The sequence below is a fragment of the Cibotium barometz genome, chromosome 16 (assembly GCF_041138505.1).
Source record: "Cibotium barometz isolate CiBa-2024 chromosome 16, ASM4113850v1, whole genome shotgun sequence".
NCBI classification, from domain to species: Eukaryota; Viridiplantae; Streptophyta; class Polypodiopsida; order Cyatheales; family Cibotiaceae; genus Cibotium; species Cibotium barometz.
Window position 1 is genome coordinate 40,521,579 of NC_141061.1, and position 18,540 is coordinate 40,540,118.

The window sequence follows — 18,540 nt, forward strand, 5'->3', positions numbered from 1 at the left end:
GCCCTGACAGAGTGGAGAGAATTGAAGGATAATCCCATTACATGGGTTGAATTCGAGGCTGAGTTCCAGGCTGAATTTCATCAGGCAGAAGATGAGTTCGACGTGTTGGTTGCCAGACTTGCAGATTTGAGCATGTAATGTGGGCTATGTTGTATCTTTTGATACTGTAAAGTGCTTCCCTAAATCTGCCCTAAACACAGCTGAAAACCAAGGTTCGTATCATGAGGCAGCAGGCTAGCTCACCTCCCTACCACGACCAGTATCCGCCGATCTCCCCCGAACCAAGGCTAGGGCTTCCTGCACAATCCTATAGGCCCGTGTCTAACTCCAACATCCCATACCACCGAAGCCTACCCGTAGGCCTTTGACACGGCAACCTACAAACTCGCCATGTGCGTGGCATGAGCATGTCTACTCTCCTGGTCCAAGCCAGACCTTTAGTGGTGCATCCACACAACTATGTTTCATAATAACCCAAGCTCTCACTTATATAGTGATAACTACGCCAAAAATAGCTAACTCCCTATAAAAGGCCATTAAGCTTGTTTTATCAATCCAAGAACCCTAGCCAAGTATCAGCCTACTAATCCCTAATCTCGAGGCCCCCTAACCCTACTGGATTAGATCCCTAATCCATAGATTAGTGTCCAGGTACATAACAGATACTTAGTCCGTGCCCTACGTACTACAAGGAGAAGGGGAGGGAGGGGACATTATTCTTTGTGTGGATCCTTGTGATTGTAGGCTACCTACTGGATATATCAAGGGATGATGAGGGGGAGTAATAGCACGACATTGGATAGTAATGTTGTGCATAATGTCGGAGTGATTGTCATGGTTGTTAAGATTGACATAGTGATTCCTCTTACATCTTTAGATTCACGAATAATGGCAGTTACTCCTGGATAGATTTTCTGTGACCATGTTATATATCAATCTGAAACCATCAACAAAGGATTAACAAAGGAATTTCGACACAATTGTTACTTCAATTGCAATCAAGATTTGTGATAGCCCAATGATGATGACTTGCGGAAGTGAAGATTAATAGTTGCAATTGAAATTACCGATTATAGTCTTAGTTCAATAATCTAGCTCCAACGATCTCGTCTATTCTACCATGGGATCATGGAAGTGATTGGGTTGTAGTGCCGAGTAATCTTGGAGGTGTATCCTTTGAGCATCCCATGATAGAGTTTACAGTTTTACCCTGGGATTTCAGTGGGGCTCTATGTTGCATGGTAGTTTGTGTGACTCGAATGAGTCCAAGCCACAGGGAGCATAAGTCTTGACTAACCAGTTAGAATTGCTAAGCTAGGAAGCCTCATAGCAAGAAGTCAAAATGGCCATATTTAATTCAGAAGTATGATTAGCACTAATAGAGATTAAGCACACGAAATAATCATGAACAAGAGTCTAATTCTCATTGCAAAAACCACACAAATGAGAGTTGTGAGTACATCATTTTATAGCTCTCATGGAGCTCCCAAATCACAAGCTATGTGCACCCTTGTGCCATCCATGTGTCAATAAATGCTCACACTTCATGTGCTACCTTGTGATTTCCATGTGGTACCTTTTTTACCATTGACTTCACCTTTTGCAAGTAACCATACAAATCAACCTCTGAGTTGGGATCCTTATCTTTCTTCTTCCTTTCTATTATGCATGCTCTTCCCCTTGCTCTACTCATGTTGCACCCTCACACATTGCTATTTCAAAACTCTCCCTCAATGCGATGAGGGTCTATCACCTAACATGCTACACTGGACCTACACTCCTAGTCATATGCTGGAGTGGTCCATCTGAGCTAGCCCTGTGGGCTACAATGTTGGCTTTGACTTGATGCGGATGGGGTTACAACCACGGGTGAGAAGCCATGCTCTCGCTCTTTATTGTCTTAAATAACCTTTGCTTGCTAGGTTTATTTGCTTGTTCTTCCCTTCAGACTTCGAGGTTTTGAATTTGGTCTTCTTATTTGCGAACAAGTTAGTGGCTATATTCCCATATTTTTCCGAGAGCTCTTTCTTTGCTCTCACATACACACTCATTCCATGCATGCTCATTTTGTCACAAAATTACAACACTTTCCAACTCATAATTAAGGCTATGCCTGAGGCCTCCTCATATTGGCGGCACTTACAAAGGTCACAAATTTTTGGTGAAAATATTTGTGGATGATGTTGTAGATGCCTAAGTTTTTACCGATGAGATTTGATGATGAAGACCTTGATGACTTTGTTGCCAATGTTGGTGATGACTCCCTTGATGAACCTCACATCACATGTACGATGAAAACACTTGGAAATGATGAGCACATGTGAACTACCCCTTGTTCAAGACTCTCTTTACACCGCATTTTATTTAAATACTAAGGAGCCAATGAAAGCAGCCTTCATTCTCTCTCTTCCATTTCCCTTTCTTACAGTGAAGTGTTTTGCTCCACGGCCTAATCTCCTCTTCAACTCTTCTTTCTCAATAGTTACTTGGGAGCTACTACAATAAAAGGTCGTCATAGTTGCACAACTAGCCACAATTGCTAAGGTTTGTTTAGATCCTTCTAGTTTTCAGTTCCTATTCTGCACTCGCAAATTATACAGATTAGGAATGAGGTCCTTGTTGATATTTTGATGCTCTTGTAAATTTGTGAAGTTGTAGAGAACGGCCAACAAAGCTACAATGTTGTACATGAAGACAAAGAGATACACATAGCAGTCTGGAACTGTAATGGAGTCCTATGGACACATCCAAGGAGACCTGAGGAGGTGATGGAGGGCCGGGATATCATCTTGATGATAGAGACACAAGAGAGCCCACTCAGGACCTAGCCGATGTGTACGACTATCATGTTCATGATCAGCTATTTGCCTTAGATCCATCGGCACCCATGGCTATGCTCACCTCCCAGCTCTCACATGTACTGCACTCCGCAGCCACGAGGAGTTTCCCATACCACATACAGACAGGACAGCCACCTACATCTGGGAGCATGCCTCAGTACCGATGGTATGATGATGAGTGCAGAAACCTTTACCGCAGTCTTCGAGTGCAGAGGGCTCGCGGGGAGATCACCCAGAGGCAGGCAGGCAGGAGGATGCATACTCTCACCCGCCGTAAGCGGCGAGCTTATGAGGAGGCTCAGTACTGGGACACACATCACATGCTCATAAGCAGAGATGCTGATGCTGCTTGGAGGAGACTCGGAGAGCCCCGTCCTCCCACACCTATTACCGATCCTCAGACCTGGCAACATATGCAGAGAGACTATATGATGTGCCTGCACAGCCCCCTATACCACAGCCCACAGAGCCATGCTCCACAGTCTCCACCTTCTTCACCCCACCTAAGGTTAGGAGGGCCATATGCCGACTCCAACATGGACGGGCGACAGATCATACAGGATTACAGGGAGAGCATCTCATCTCTGCTATTGATACATTGGCACCATTTCTTGCTCATCTCTTCAACAGAACTCTGTCAGAGGGGTTTCCGGCTGAGTGGACGATGCACACTACTGTGCTGATCCATAAAGCGAGAGATGTACTAGACCCCGAGAACTACAGGACCATCATGATTGGCCATATATTGGCCAAACTATACGGGGCAGTTTTGGAGGCAGAGCTGAGCACTCATGCAGAGGTTGGGGGATTGAGAGCAGCAGGCCAGGCAGGCTTCCGACGAGCCTTCTCGACCATCGACCACATTTTTACATTGAGGTGCCTGATTGATCAGGCCAAGGCACGGAGGCAACGGCTCTATTGTTGCTTTGTGGATTTCCGCAAGGCATTTGATACTATGCCCAGAGAGCGCCTCTTTCGGTGACTGTAGACACTAGGCATACCTTCAGACATGATGTGGGGCATATACAGGCTATATGAGCAGGTCTTTGGGAGAGTCCGATGCCCAGGAGGCTTGTCCGACACAGTTGCTAGCACCATTGGTGTGAAGCAGGAGAACTACGAGAAGATGGAGAAGTTCAATGAAAAGAAAGCAAACTCTGGAGCTTATGGCTCTAGGATCATATCGACAAGCCATCGTCCTCAGGGATCCGCACCCTTTAATCAAAGACCAAGACAGAATCAGAATTTTTCTAATGACAACAACCGTGCACCAAATCCGAGGAGTTTTTCACAAAATCAGAATTCTGGTAATAACAATGGTAAGAAGAGACAAACCGTGCGTTGGCAACATGATCCCGAATTCTTGGAGAGGGCAAAGCGGTTGGGATTATGCTTTCGATGCGGGGAGCAGGGACATCGTACCTACGAGTGTCCAAACAAAGCTATGGACAAGCCACTACAAGCAAAGATGAATGAGATTTTGGAGACCACAATCGAGGATGCAAGCAAAGAAGGTAAGTGTTCTGATTTTCTTATGGTGTAAGACTTCTTCTTCTCTTGAACATTTAGCAAACCATCCGTCCCGCACGACATTGTTCAAGCTGAGTTTGCTGCACCACCTATGGCAGTGGAGGCATTGTTCCAGATGATCTCCTTTAAATACAGGATGAGGGAGATGCCCACCCTATCTGTGATGACGAAGCTCTAATAAAACACACCCAAACATCTCTGATCCTCATATCGTATGACCCCAGAGAGGGAGGCAAATCCGTCCCAGAAAAGCATGGAATCTCCCTCGGATCTCATAGTAGGATGGGCCATAGTCACATGGGTTGGGGGACGGGAATGGTTACAGGGAAGGGTTTGGGGATGGGGAACGCCTTGAAGCAGGGAACGAGGACGGGGGGTGGAACGGTACACAAAAAAATGCATCAATATATCCATCAAATGTTAAGTATTTATATTACATTTGAGTACTCTGAAAGAAAAGCACACAAAATGACACAATTCATGATTCATATTACAAAAATAGTGTACTGGTAATTGTGTACACAAAGTTAAAACACAATACAACTGTTGAGACTCAAGGCTGAAGCATAGTCTACTGACTCTAGAATGCAGAATCCAGATACTAGAAAATAAACCATGTCTACATAAATATAGCCTGGGTGGTGGGCCCTAAAGGCTGAGCTCCACATGTGATATCCACGTCGCCAAACACCCCCGTCCCACAAATTTTAGACGCCCCCTGACAGGGGATGGCTCTCCTCTGGTGAGGGACGGCACATGGGGTGTCCCCCCTACAGAGGGACACATCCCCACGTGAAAGGGAGGTTGGGACTGCATTCCCCCATCCCGAAGGCCCGGGACAGACACCCCCTGCGACTATGGGATGGGCGTCGGGCGCCTGAACAAGTAGTGCTCCTCGTCCTCCACCTCTTCCGTTGTGCATACTCTGCATATACATGCATCTCGTGGGGTGCCCTTGGCTCTGCAGACTCAATCCTAAGACAATGAGAGAGAGAGAGAGAGAGAGAAAGAAAGAAAGAAAGAAAGATATATTAACGTCCTGTCGAGGCCAAAGCTGACCTATAGGACAGATCAGAATACATCTTTGGTTACAATCCACTTCGGGGTATCGGTTAAAGAAAAGTGCATGTGGGATCAAAAAGAAACTAACTTCAAAGCTCTCATGACTCATGAGAGTTACATGTTACAATGGTAAAATCACCATGTGCTTAATGTGATTAGATATGTATAAGTATCAAGTTCATGTCCTTCAAAAGGAGGGTGGACCTTTAAAATCTTTGATGATAGCTTTTCCTCCTCTATAGACCGCCCACTTCCCTTGTTTCCTTGCTTCTCTGACTTTGGCCAGTTCCCCCGCTCTATTCTTTAGTTGTAGTGGGGTCAACTCATCAGAAATCCACACCGAGGTACCTTGCAATGATTTAGTCTGCTTCATTACCTTGATCTTATCAATCATATCATAGTATCGAACCCTAGCCTGTTTCCCTTTAATTTGAATGTCAGTTGGGTCACCAAGGTCTATAAAAGGTACCACTTTAGTGAGTCGTTCCTTTATGATATCTACATCCAAGATGTATCCCTCTAGCTGTTCATCTGTGTTGGTACCTACTGACCAATCTTCTGGCAAGCCCCCAATTCGAACAAAAGTTTCCAGGCTTTTGACCCTTTCATTTTCTTTCAGGACTGACAGTACTTCACTGACAAAGTTCTCTGATTTTACCTGAGGTTTTGTGCTTTCTTGTTGTGTTTCCTGTATTTTTTGGGTTGCTTCTTGGGCTGCTTCCTGAATCTCCTGCTTGTTCTTGATGTCCTGCAATTGAGCTTCGAGGCCAGCAATCCTTGTTTCTTGACTGGCAATCTTTGTTTCCTTGTGTGTCAGCTCAGTTTTGAGGGTGGAGACCTCCTGCTGCAATTTCTTCAGTTCTCCCATGATGAAGATCTCCCATGGGGATTGAGGTTTGATAAGGGGTGGAAGGGGGGGTGGGTTCAAGGCCATGGTTGCAAATGACTTCAGTTTAGGGGCCATGTTGTATCACGGGGGTGCTGAAAATAGCCCACAGGGAGCCCCCCCCCCTCCCCCTCAGGGGGGTACTGAATTTAAACCCTACTCAAGAGAGGGTAAGGGCGAGCAGAGGAGCAGAGGAGGGGGCTGCTACTACAGCGGCGACGAGAGGGGCAGGCCCTGCTGCAGCGGCGACGGGAGAGAGAGAGAGAGAGAGGAAGTGACGGGGAGAGAGAGAGAGAGAGAGAGAGAGCGGAGAGGGGGGGGCTGGGTCTGTGGCGGGAAGAGAGAGAGAGGAAGTGACGGGGAGAGAGAGAGGGAGAGAGAGAGCGGGGGGGGCAGGAGGGCAGGGGCAGCAGCAGGTGACGGGGAGAGAGAGAGAGAGAGAGAGCAGGGGGCGCAGGCCGAGAGCAGGGGGCGCAGGCGGAACAGCGAAGAGCAGGTGACGGGGAGAGAGAGAGAGAGAGAGAGAGGGAGAGAGAGAGAGAGAGAGAGAGACCCAATGGTTCTATGAGACCAAGAGTGGTACAAGAGTTCCATGTGGTACTGGGCCATGAAAAAAGACTAAGAAAACAGAAAAAAACTCATATAGAAAGATAGCTTAGGTGTATGTCCATCTCATCATCATGATTATCAGCATGAACATGGTGAGCACTATGGTGAGTATGTGAGAGAAATGGGGAAGTTACCCCAGATATCGAAAGCATTCCATCTGACCTCTATTAACCTGGACCTGCATTAGGACAATAAGAGAGATGCACCTGTCACTGATCTCCACATGTTGGCGGGCAATCCAAAATGGGATATCAGCCATAGAGGGTGTAACCTTCCAGCTTCTGCCATAACTACACAGCCTTCTCCAGAAGAAAGCATACATGGCTCTAGTGACATGGTGGTTCTCTTAATGGGGTCTCATCATGGGCATCTAAGTGGAAGCATTAAGCTGTACATGACAACCACTCCATGTAGTCAAAAAAGGGACTGGTCTTAAAAGGCCTATGATTATCAATGCTGCAAGTCTTCCGAGCAAAAAGACTGCTTGACCGAAGGTATGGAATCTTATTGGCTTCTAGTACTCTTGACTAAACTTGCGTACTTCTATCCTTGGCTATTTTCATCAAAATTAGCTTGGTGAGGACCTCCAAATATATACTGACAATGTTTTTGAAGTTCAAAAGGTTTATGGTCTGACCCAGTTTCATGTATTATTCGCCATGTGTTAAAAGGTCTCCTTTTTGAAAGAAAAAAAGGAAACCCCAACCAGAGAAAGACCTCTCTTGAAGTATCACAGTACGGAAAGAAATTAAGGTAACCTGACATCAACACTCACAACAATAATTTTACCAATGCAAAACTTCCTTTGCTAGGTGCAGAGATGGTGCACACAAATTTCGCGGTTTTCTGTTATCATGCCAAAGACAAGCAGGCTGGTGTCTAGTTTTCTTTCATTCTTGAAAAAATCATTTTCTCGCACCAATGGAACTGTGAACAGCTTGCATTCTTATCCAAAACCAAAAGTCTAAATCATTCAAAACTTCCCTAAATAAAGGAAGAAGATAGCCAACCTGCACATATGTAAGGACCAACACGAATCATAACCAACAAGTCTAACTGTTGTGCAAGCTTCAAGAATGACTCGAGATCTGCAATGCCATCAAAATGATACTCCCCTTGCCTTGGCTCATGCACGTTCCAGGGTACATACGTTTGTATGGTGTTCAAACCCAATGCTTTGACTCTCAGCAATCTATCTTCCCAATACTGCAACAGCAATGGCAGCAGCAATATCACAATATTGCAAGTGTTTGCTTTATGTAAATGATTCCAAAGGGTGTATGAGCAGCATTCTAATATTTACATTATTCAAACTTTTGTAAAAAACATTGTTCTTCTGCATTTGCCTTGATATGGAGAAAAATAAGCACGCATACGTAAAGATTTAGGAAATGAAATGGGACATGATATGCCCCAAAAAATTTATCGAACTGAGCCATCGTGGAAAAAAAAAAAGCAGTGTATCTTGACGGTAATAAGCAAAGTTACTCTGCAAAAACCTACTCATATCAATTTTTCCATGAGCCTTGTCGTGACAGATTTTGTTCTGAATGAAGCTGTAAAATATATTTTGAGTTTTCAGATGATTGAAGTAAATGCCATAAAGTTTGCAAGTACTCTTAGCCTTTGACTTTCACTATTTAGTAAAATCAATGAAAAATGGGCCGCCTTTATTTAACTTTCCTTGTATCTAAGATTTGTTTGCTCAACTTGTGTATCTGTTGTGTAGCATTATATATTAACAAGGTCACTTTAGTGACATGACAGTCATCTTGAAGTTCTGAAGTTGTGCTTGTGAGTCCATGTCCACAACTTGAACAGCAGTGTTTTCAAATCTATGCACACTGCACAGAAACATTTAAACAGCATTGAAAACAGTAGAAACTAACACCGGCACTCAGTCCCAATAGACAGCACTATGCTGAGCCTTAACAGTAATGGTTCCCCATCAATATGGCACATGCATGGTTCCCCACAAGCACCCATTAACCAGAGGAAGCCATGAGCAGCATGCACACGCACAGAGCATCAAATTTTTTGGAAATATCAGGAATCAACAAAAATTACTGTTTTCTCACTTGGATTAAGCACAAAATTGTAAGATTCAAGCTACAAGTACACCAAAAAAATTAGGGCTTCTTTTCAATTTAGAAAATGAGCAGCCTTTGCATCAAAAATTAGGGCCTCTATAGAATTTGCAAAAATAAATAAATTTGAGGCTTTTTCAAACCTTTGAGACAAATTTGCAAATTAAAGTACTTGTATTTGCAAATATTTGGGCTTCTTTTATTTTTGCAAAATTGGCCTTCTATGCCATAATTAATGCTCCTACAAACGGCCATAGCTGAAGATATCGCTCGCTTGTTTCTTCGCCTTGGTATCCCATATGTGATTTACCAAGGACAGTTATATTTGACAGGGATCCAAAGTTTACTTCACATTTCTGGAGAGCATTATTCAACAACTTTCGAACCAAGTTAACGCATTTCATCCTCAAACAGATAGCTAGACAGACAGATTATACAAAACTATATAATCAGTTGGCATTTGATGTTCTCAAATCGTATTGCCATGATCAGCAATTGAAATGGAGCATTATCTTCCTTTTTTTTTCCGAGAAAAGATCCTTTCATTAGTTATAAAAAAGCCCACTGGGCTACAAAACCCCTCTCAGGGCCCCGCTGCGCCAAGTGGTGTGGAAGGCCTGGCGCCGCAAGATGGCTCGATCCGAGTCGCCCCGGATGCGGTCATACTATCCTCGCAGGGTGTGGATCAACTCCTGCCAGATAGCCCGAACAGTCTCTGCTGGTGGCTCCAGTCTCCCCTCAAAGGCCCTGGAACAACGGGCTCTCCAGGTGAACCATATGGTGAGGCTGCTGAGGAGCTCCCATCGTAAATCCCTCTCTTGTGTCCAGCCGGCTGTCGAGAAATCCGGTGAAGGAACAAGGCAAGGCTGGCCCCCAATGAATCTAATGGCCTGGCTGCCCTGCTCCGTCTCGTATCCCAGAGCTGGCCCTGACGATGTCGACCAAGCAGCGGCCCCCCACGTATACATGCCCTCTAGAGAGAGGGGGGCCAAAATGCGTAGCATCCTCAGCCAGATCTGATACGCCTGTGGACAGTCCCATAGGCAATGTCTCTGTGTCTCCAATGGGTGGCCGCATCGGACGCAGGCCGACGGAAGGCCATTAAAGACAAGCCAGGTGCCAACTGCAGAGCCCCTGTAGGCAACCAGCCACCACTGGAAAGCCAAGATCCTGCATGCCTGTCTGCTAGCCCAGAGCCTGGTCCAAAAATCCTCCACGAACTCCTGTGAGAGTCCCTGAAGCCGCCAATGCTCCGATGCAGCTGGAAAAACTGTCCTCCTCGCAGTCAAAATATGCCTCCCCAAACGAACAGTGTACTGGAAAAAGGTGATCTCTGTGGCCTCAGGGGACGCATAAGGATCATGCCACTCGTACTCGCCAGGGTCCCACTGGAGCCGGGCCAAGGGGCGCGCAGCATATGCCCATATGCGCCAATCAGAGTCCACATCTACAGGGTCTGGATCAATATGCCACTTTCGAGAAGCGGCGGCCACTACCCGTATCCTTTGAAAGATGCACTCTGCAACCAAAGGCAACTCCGCCTCAACTCTCTGAAGTCTGCCCTCATCCTGTATCTCATAGTAGAGGCATCTACCATCCTCAGTGCAAGCTCTGACAGCAATCAAGATCTCCAATTGTGTAAAGGCTCCCATCCACCGTGGGGCCGCTGGCTCGAAAGGCGTGAACCACTCCTCAGTGAGTGCCTCCTGAATGTCATCCCTCATAATCAGCCCCCCTCTGAAGTGACTCAGCCTCTCCACCTGGATCTCCTCCGGGAGACTGCAAAAGGCCTGCCAATCTCCAAAACTGCGTGCTGGGCCTGCCGCCAATGGTCCCCAGGCTAGACGAGGCCGAGAACCCAGCATATGACCCTCCTCTGTGCGTACCGCGGGGCTCCAGATGAGCGGCTGTCTGGCCCGCTCCTCATCACAAGTGGGAGGTCTCTGAGAAAGCCCCGGTCTTAGCAACTCCCAAGCTCGCAGGATACTCAAGGCAAATCTGTCCTCCCATCCTCTGCTGAGGCCTGTCCTCCTCATCTCTGTGAAGATCCACCGAATCTCTGGTGCCCAAGCGCCCCCTGCTGGAGGAGCTCTAGCTTGCAGCCGCTGAAAAAGAAGCTCCTTCCAAGGCTCAGCACCTGGAAGCAGCCCCCGAACAATAAGCTTCCCCAACAAGGCTCTACTCTGATCAGCTGGATCTATAATGCCCAAGCCCCCCTGGGCCAGCGGAAGAGTAATAACTGCCCAAGCAATCTTAGCCCAGGCCGGCTGTCCATCCCGCCCAGACCAAAGAAAGTTCCTGATCAGCCTCTATACCTGGCTGGTGCAAGAGCTCGAGAAAATCCAGCAAGACGTGATATACCACATAGTCGCTTAAAGCACCTGATTTGTCACCACCACCCTCCCAGCCAAGGATAGCCGAGCTGTACTCCAATATAAAAGCTTCTTCCGAATGCTCAGAAGAAGCGGGGTGATCTGCTGCTCAGGTGACAAATCAAGTCCAATCTGGCATCCCAGATACCGCACTGCTGTGCCAGGAGGAATCCATCTAAAACCCGGGTCTGGGCTCCATGCCGGAGCGGGAGCGCTACTGATCCAAAAAGCCGCTGTCTTGCGCCAATTGATCAATGCTCCCGAAGCCACACCAAAAACCTGTAGCGACTGCTCTGCCCTCTGTAGATTGGCCTCCTGGCCATGCAGAAACAATCCCGTGTCATCAGCAAACTCAGAATCGAGCAAGTCCTCACCCCGGACTGGGAGCTGGAGTCCTCTCAAACCCACCTTCTCTGCTGTCAGATACATGCTCATAGCCTCTGCAAAGAAAAGAAAAAGGAACGAGGCGAGAGGGCATCCCTAACGGACTGATCTGGTCAACTCAAAACTCGGCCCCCGTCCTCCTGCCATCAACACCTGGCTACGAGCTATGGAATATAGAGCCGCCACTCCTCGAATCCAGTCTAGCTCAAAACCCAGGCGAAGCATAGTGCCCTCTAGAAAACCCCAATCGACTGTATCGTATGCCTTCTCAAAATCGAGAAGCATAACGACCAAGTCCTCACCGAGAACTCTAGCTCGGGCCGTCGCCTCCCAGAAGGTGAAAATGTTGTCAAGGATACTGCGCTCCTTAACGAATCCTTTCTGGGTAGCATGAATCAAATCCCCAAGGAAGGGCTGGATCCTCAAACTCAAGGCCTTTGCTAGGACCTTGTAGACAGTATTGAGGATCGTAATAGACCTCCAATGCCGAATATCATCTGACACTCCCTCCCCCTTGGGGATAAGAAAGATCAAGCCCTCTGAAAAACTCTGTGGCATCACCCCACTGTCCAAAACATGCTAAAAACCCCTGGGGAGGCCTGGCCCCAAAAGGTCCCAATAGCGCATAAAAAAGGCAGGCGTCAATCCGTCCTCCCCATGGCAACTATGACGCGGAAGGACCCTCAAAGCCTCAACAAACTCATCCTCTGAAAGGGGCTCACCCAAAACTATGCGCATACGATCTGTGACCCTCCTCTGCACATGGGCCCACACAGTCTGTCTGCAAGCATCACGTGCCTCCGTGGTGGCTGGCTCCGCTGAAAGCAGGTCTCTATAGAACTCAGTGGCAATAGCTCTAATCTCCCCGGGCTCAGTGGCTAACGATCCGTCCTGCCTCCTGAGCTGACATACTCCTACTCGAGCATGGCGGGGTCCGGTGATCTCAAAAAACTCCCCAGTCACTCTATCACCAAGCTGCGTCCACTGAGAGGCCTGGCGATGATAGTAGAACTCGTGTCTCTGCTCCTCTGCCTCTCTAACCTCCTGGCGTGCCTGGCTCAGCTGGGACGCCACCCACTCACATGTAGGCAGCTGCTCCTGAAGATGCTGGAGCGAAGCAAGGCTACGTCTCAAGCGACGCTCCCGCTCTCGTGTCTCTCCCAGCCGTGTCAAGGCTGTAGCGTGCAAAAAAGAGCTGAGCTCGATGAGTCCCTGGGCACACTGGCCTGTTGCATCCAGGTCAGAGCTCTGGCTATCATGCCATATCCTCTCAATGTCCTTAAAAAGACTGGGGTCTGTAAGTATCCTCACTGGGATCCTCAACTGCAAGCTGGTCTCCCATGTCCTCTCCTCAAGTGTCAAAATCACTGGCGCATGGTCTGAAAAAGAGGTGCCAGCAAGAATGCCAACGGAGCCACCACGCTCCCCGAACCTGTCACCCACATAGAAGCGATCAATCCGTGATAGATTAGTCCCTCCCTGCCAGCGATCCGACCGAGAGAAACTAAGACTGTCCTAAGAACGGGAGAAAGTCTCATGCTGCCATGCATCAGTGATCCGCAATGTCATACAAAATCGCTCCCAAGCTGCAAGCTCCGTGCCATGCACTGTAACATGACTGCCTCCCACCCTATCGGCCGGGTCCTCAAGCATGTTGAAGTCTCCCCCGACACACCAATGTGCGGCCTCGGGCAATGCATCTGTAACAAGGGTCCAGAACTCTGCTCTCGCACTAGCATGATTGGGCGCACAGACACTGAGCACACCAAAGTGCTCATCGTGCATCCTCAGAATAACATACTGCACTCTACCAGGCACAATGACCCCGCGATCCACAATGGCCTGCCGCCATACATCCGCAATGACCATACATACTCCTCCCTGCCCACCCAAGGGGCCAAAACCTGCAGCCCAAAATGTGTCCCATCTACCAGGCATCACCGAACCATATCTCCGAATCCTGCTCTCACTCAAATGGTGCTCCTGCATCATCAAAATATCAATACTGCCCCCAACCAGGCATCTCTGAAGCTCCTGCCTCAAGCAACCACGATAACGTACATAGTGTGCGCCGCCAAGGCCCTGTACATTCCATGAGATGATCCTCATGGATGACCTGCTGAGGTGGAGGTTGTCTCAGCCATACGGCAGGCCTTCACAAGCGGCTTGGATGGAGAGTAATCCCCATCCGAGCGGCTACGAATCTGCCCACCCGGTGTGCTGCAATAGTCTCGGACCAGGCACCAGTGGCTATGTCCCATAGAGACTGCCTCCCGCACGGAGAGAGAAACCTCATGTATGCATACATAGCCAGGGTCTCGCGCTAGGTGTGCCACTATGCGAACCACCAAATGTCGAATCCCGGAGCCAGCCGCACTCCCGGTATCAAAGAAATGTGCCAACTCCTAGAGTCGGCCTATCACGTCTGTCATCTCCAAATTGCTCACATGGCGAGAAAACTCAACTGCCTGTGTCCGCAAAATACTAAGAGCGAGATCCAAAGTCCACTCCCGGTCGCTAGTGCCGCAAAGAGGGAAGGAGAAGGCACCGCTGAATCAAGTGCCTCCTCCCCTCAGGCCAGAGGTATCACCAAATGAACTCTGATGGGTGCTGAAGGGGGGGTGCTGGCATCTCCTGATCCTCAGTCTGCGCTGGGGTCTCCTCCTGGAGGGGAGCAAAGCTGTTCCTCACTGGAACCCAATGATGCTGAGGCTGTGTCTGCTGCTACGTCGGTCTCTGGGCATGCTGTTGTGGCTGTCTCCCTCTACGGCGCCCCTATCCAGGCTGCCAATCAGAGGTCTCTGTGGGCTGAGCAGGTGTCCCGGAGGCTGCCTGCCGAGCCGCATCTGTGGGCGGGCCATCAGAGGTCTGCTGTTGCTGCTGCGATGAAGGTCGAGGTCTCCTGCGAGGGCAGGCCTTGGCCAGGTGGCCAACCTGCCTGCATATAAAACACTGGTTCGGGAGCCCCGAAAACTCCTCTCTTATCGATCCATCCCCCCCCTATCCTAGGTAACCGAATGACCTTCGGAAGGGAGGAGATGTCAGGAACCAAAACTCTGAACGAAGGAAGGCCAGCTGCTCTAGCCACCACTGAAGCTGCTGTGGGGCTAGTCTCAAGCACCGAGCCCACCAATGATCCTATCCTAGAAAGGAGCGGAAGGTACTCGCGGCAAAGTCCAGGAAAGCAAACTGTGACATGGAATAGGCGCTCTCCCTGCTCGGCCGCTGCTAGGTCGAAACCATGCTGCCAATGTCTGAAGAAGGCCCGAGCGCCCCTGATGTCAAGGGGACTCATGGCTAGGACCTGGGCCACGCTCTAGGCTATCTCGAACTCAATCTGGTAGTGTCCGCGGCCCAATAACTGAACGTCCAGGATCTTGCCCACATCTACAAGAAGGCGGGCCTGGAGAAGATCCCGGATCTCCCCTCTATTGAGGCGAGTGCCAACTATACGGCAGATGGTGGAATGTGCCTGGAGGCGTTCCACCTCTGCGGCGAGGCTCGCTTCCTCTTCTGGCGAAAGAGAAAGCCTGATGGGGGTATCCTCAGGGGCGGGCGAGGGGGCTGCGGAAGAGTCCCTCTGAGGTGGGGCGGGAGGAACCTCCATCAGAGTCTGAAGCTGAGTCGAGGGCGAAGCGAAGACGGAGGGTCCTGCAAGAACCAAGCTGCACGAAAAAGCGGAGCGGGGAGGGGAAGAGGGGGAAGGGCGGAATACAAAGGGGGGGAGGGGCGGAAGACAGAGGAGGAGGGGCGGAAGAAAGAGGATGGCGGAAGACAGAGGGGAGGGGGGGCGGGGGCAAGCAGGTGGGCAGGACACGGAGGAAGGGGGGAGCGGGGGGCGTGAGAGGGAGACGGGGGCAGGCGATGGGCGCGAAAGGGGGGGCGGGGGGCACGAAAAGCACAGGGGCGCGGAGGGGGGGGTGCGCGCAGGCAGGAAGAGGCGCAGGCTCGAAGGCGGGGAGGGGGGGTGCGAGCAGGCGGGGAAGGGCGAAGGCAGCTCGAGAGGGGGGGGGGAGCTTCAGCGAGCGATGGATCCTGATGATGACGTTTCTCCTCGAGCATTATCTTGCTTTGGTGCCGGCAATCCTGAAAAATACTCACTCATTCAATATTGGTCAAGCTCCTTATGAGATAGCAATTGGCTACCGTTTCTCGTCACTTCTTACAAGGTGGTGTCACCTTCCTTGGAGGCCAACAAGACCACAAAAATCATTGAGTAAGTAAAGGAGCACCTCGCCAAAGCTTAGGAAGCATATATTAGGCAAGCCAACAAGTCTAGAAGAGGTGTCAACTTCAAAGAAAGGGATTCTGTGTATCTCTGGATCATAAAGCAGAGATTGAAGCAAGTGTGCAAGCATTGTCCCAAGCTCTCGTTTGGAAGCTTTAGCCCCTTTTCAAATATTCAAAAGATGAGTGATGTCTCCATGACACTAAAGCTACCAGACAGTTGGACTATCCATAATGTCTTCCATGTTTCTTGGTTGAAGCCTTATGTTGGACCAGCATTGCAGGTGGTCTCAGATGAGCAACAGCCTGAGATGGTTGGTGAAGCTAAAGTTATCGAGCCCGAGCAAATTCTCCTCCAAAGATGGAAGCATGGTTCCAGTCGCGGACAAAGACACTTCCACACAAAGCTCAAGGACTAAGGCACTCATGAAGCCATATGGCTAGATGATAAGTTCTTCCAAGGGTACCCATAGATATTGCCGGACTACTTGGAAGCCATGAACCTTCCGCCAAGCTAAGCATAAGGGAATGTCACATGCACCCTGCACTGTGGTGTTGTGTGACACATTGGCGTAGCATTTTATATAACATCATATAGTATTAATACCCTTATTAGGATTATTTATCATATGTCGTGGCCCCATTGTGAGCCCCAATTCGGGACATGTCAAGCACGAGCTACGTAAGTCAATCTCCCCAGTCTTGGAGAGTCTCCATGTGTAAATCCTCTTACCCACTTGGAGAATTCATCATTCAGAGCATGTAGATGTCAGCCTAGCATTAGGTCTGGCATCAGAAGCATCTTAGCATAAGCATATAGCTTATGAGCCAGCCCATAAGGCAGCCCACATGGTGATTTGACTTGGTTAGATGCTTAAGGCATCATAACCCCACATAATCCCAAGCCGGCAGCCTTTATAGGCCATAAACAGCCAGCCGCCAGCAGTCCCAAGACTTCACACGTGTGAAGCACATGCATGTATGTGAAACGGCAACATGTAATGCTGAAATATATCAGTTGTGGACATATAAAGCAGGCCGACAGCCTTTTATTAGCACCAACCAGGAGCATCTCACTCATATATAAGCAGCCCATAATCCCTAGCATAAAACACATCATTCATCAGAATTCAGCAAAGTAGTTCAAGAGAACATGTGTGCTTGAGATCCCTCTTGGAGCATACAAACAACCACAAGCACTCCGTGTTTCAATCCAAGGCAGTATAGAAGATCACAACACGGGAGATGGTTTCATCCATGCGTGACGCAGTAAGGGTGGGTGGGACATGGGTAGAAACAATATCTCAGAGCCAGCACATGCACGGAAGCTCTGTGTCTTCTTTCAGCCCTAAACACCTTTCATAGGAACATCTTGATGCAAAATGCAAAGAAGAGAGAGAGAGAAGAGAGAGAGAGAAAGAACGAAAGAAAGAAAGATATATTAACGTCTGCAAAAGGCCAAAATTGGCCTATGAGACAAACAAGTAGTACAATGAGAGAGAGAGCGTAAAGGTATAACGAGTGTGTGTGGAGACTTGTCCCAATGGAGCGGTGCTGAACTAAAATGTGAGAGTGAAGGACAAAATAGCATGATCCACTGCTACTCCAACCGGCCTAGTGCCTACCATAAAATCTTGAAAAGAGGGAATGAGACTGGGATGAGCCATAACATAGTCCGCTGTACTAGCACCATGCCGATGTAGAAAGCTAGTGAAACCGCCTCCTATCGGGAATCTCTGTAGGCCATTCAGGATGGCCAATCCATGTGCAGTCCCCATGTCTATCAAATACCGCCCATACACAATATGTTCCTCATCCTGTGAGAGTCTAGATAGGCCCATATCCCTAACATCAAGCTCCCTCAACATCTCCTCTGAGGTATCATAAAATACTGTCTGGTTATGGGCGGTCCTGGCATTGAAGTCCCCCAGGAGAATGATGTCACCATCCCTGGAGAACTCCCAAATGTCATCATCCAAAATAGAAAAGGGAGACTGCCTGCTAGGTGATGCATACACTAATGTACTAGGAGCAAAATAGCATATAGCAATGTAGAGATATCTGCCCGTCTCTACCCTCAGTCTAACCCACATGTACCTAGCCTACTCATCTCTGCGGACTATATGTATCAGTTGGCTGCAGCTCCTCTCTAAACAATACTGCCACTCCTCCTGAGCCCCGTCCTCTATGCTCTGAACGAGTCTCCTATCTAAAAGCTGTCTCCCATCCGTATCCACTAACATGTGGCATGGACTGTCCAGGAGCCTCATGCGTCTCACAGTAGAAGATGATGTCTCTCCCACTGAAACTATCCTCAAAAGCCCCTACATCAAGGCATTGCGCAACTCAAATGATACTCTTATTGTGCTAATTACCTTGCAAGTACATGCTTTTATAGGCATCAAGCCTCATCTTTTGACCTAGACCTTAATAAGGGATGTTCACACCTCTAGAGAGTGTTCACACCAACTAGCTACGAAATCCCAACACCCCCCTTCGGAGAGATGGAGGTGATGCCTGGATAGCCTTCAATAGTCCCAATA

At 48.7% G+C, this 18,540-nt stretch overlaps 1 protein-coding gene across 5 annotated transcripts in view; it reads right to left on the reverse strand.

Moving 5' to 3' along the window:
* The window catches only part of BGAL17 (beta-galactosidase 17), a 189,727-nt gene that overhangs the window by 127,533 nt on the left and 43,654 nt on the right, over window positions 1-18,540 (reverse strand). For all 5 annotated transcript variants that reach the window (XM_086810584.1, XM_086810582.1, XM_086810586.1 and 2 more), the window contains exon 3: window positions 7,938-8,133. In XM_086810584.1, coding sequence (XP_086666710.1) covers window positions 7,938-8,133 — 196 coding nt within the window. The remainder of the gene's footprint in view (window positions 1-7,937; window positions 8,134-18,540) is intronic.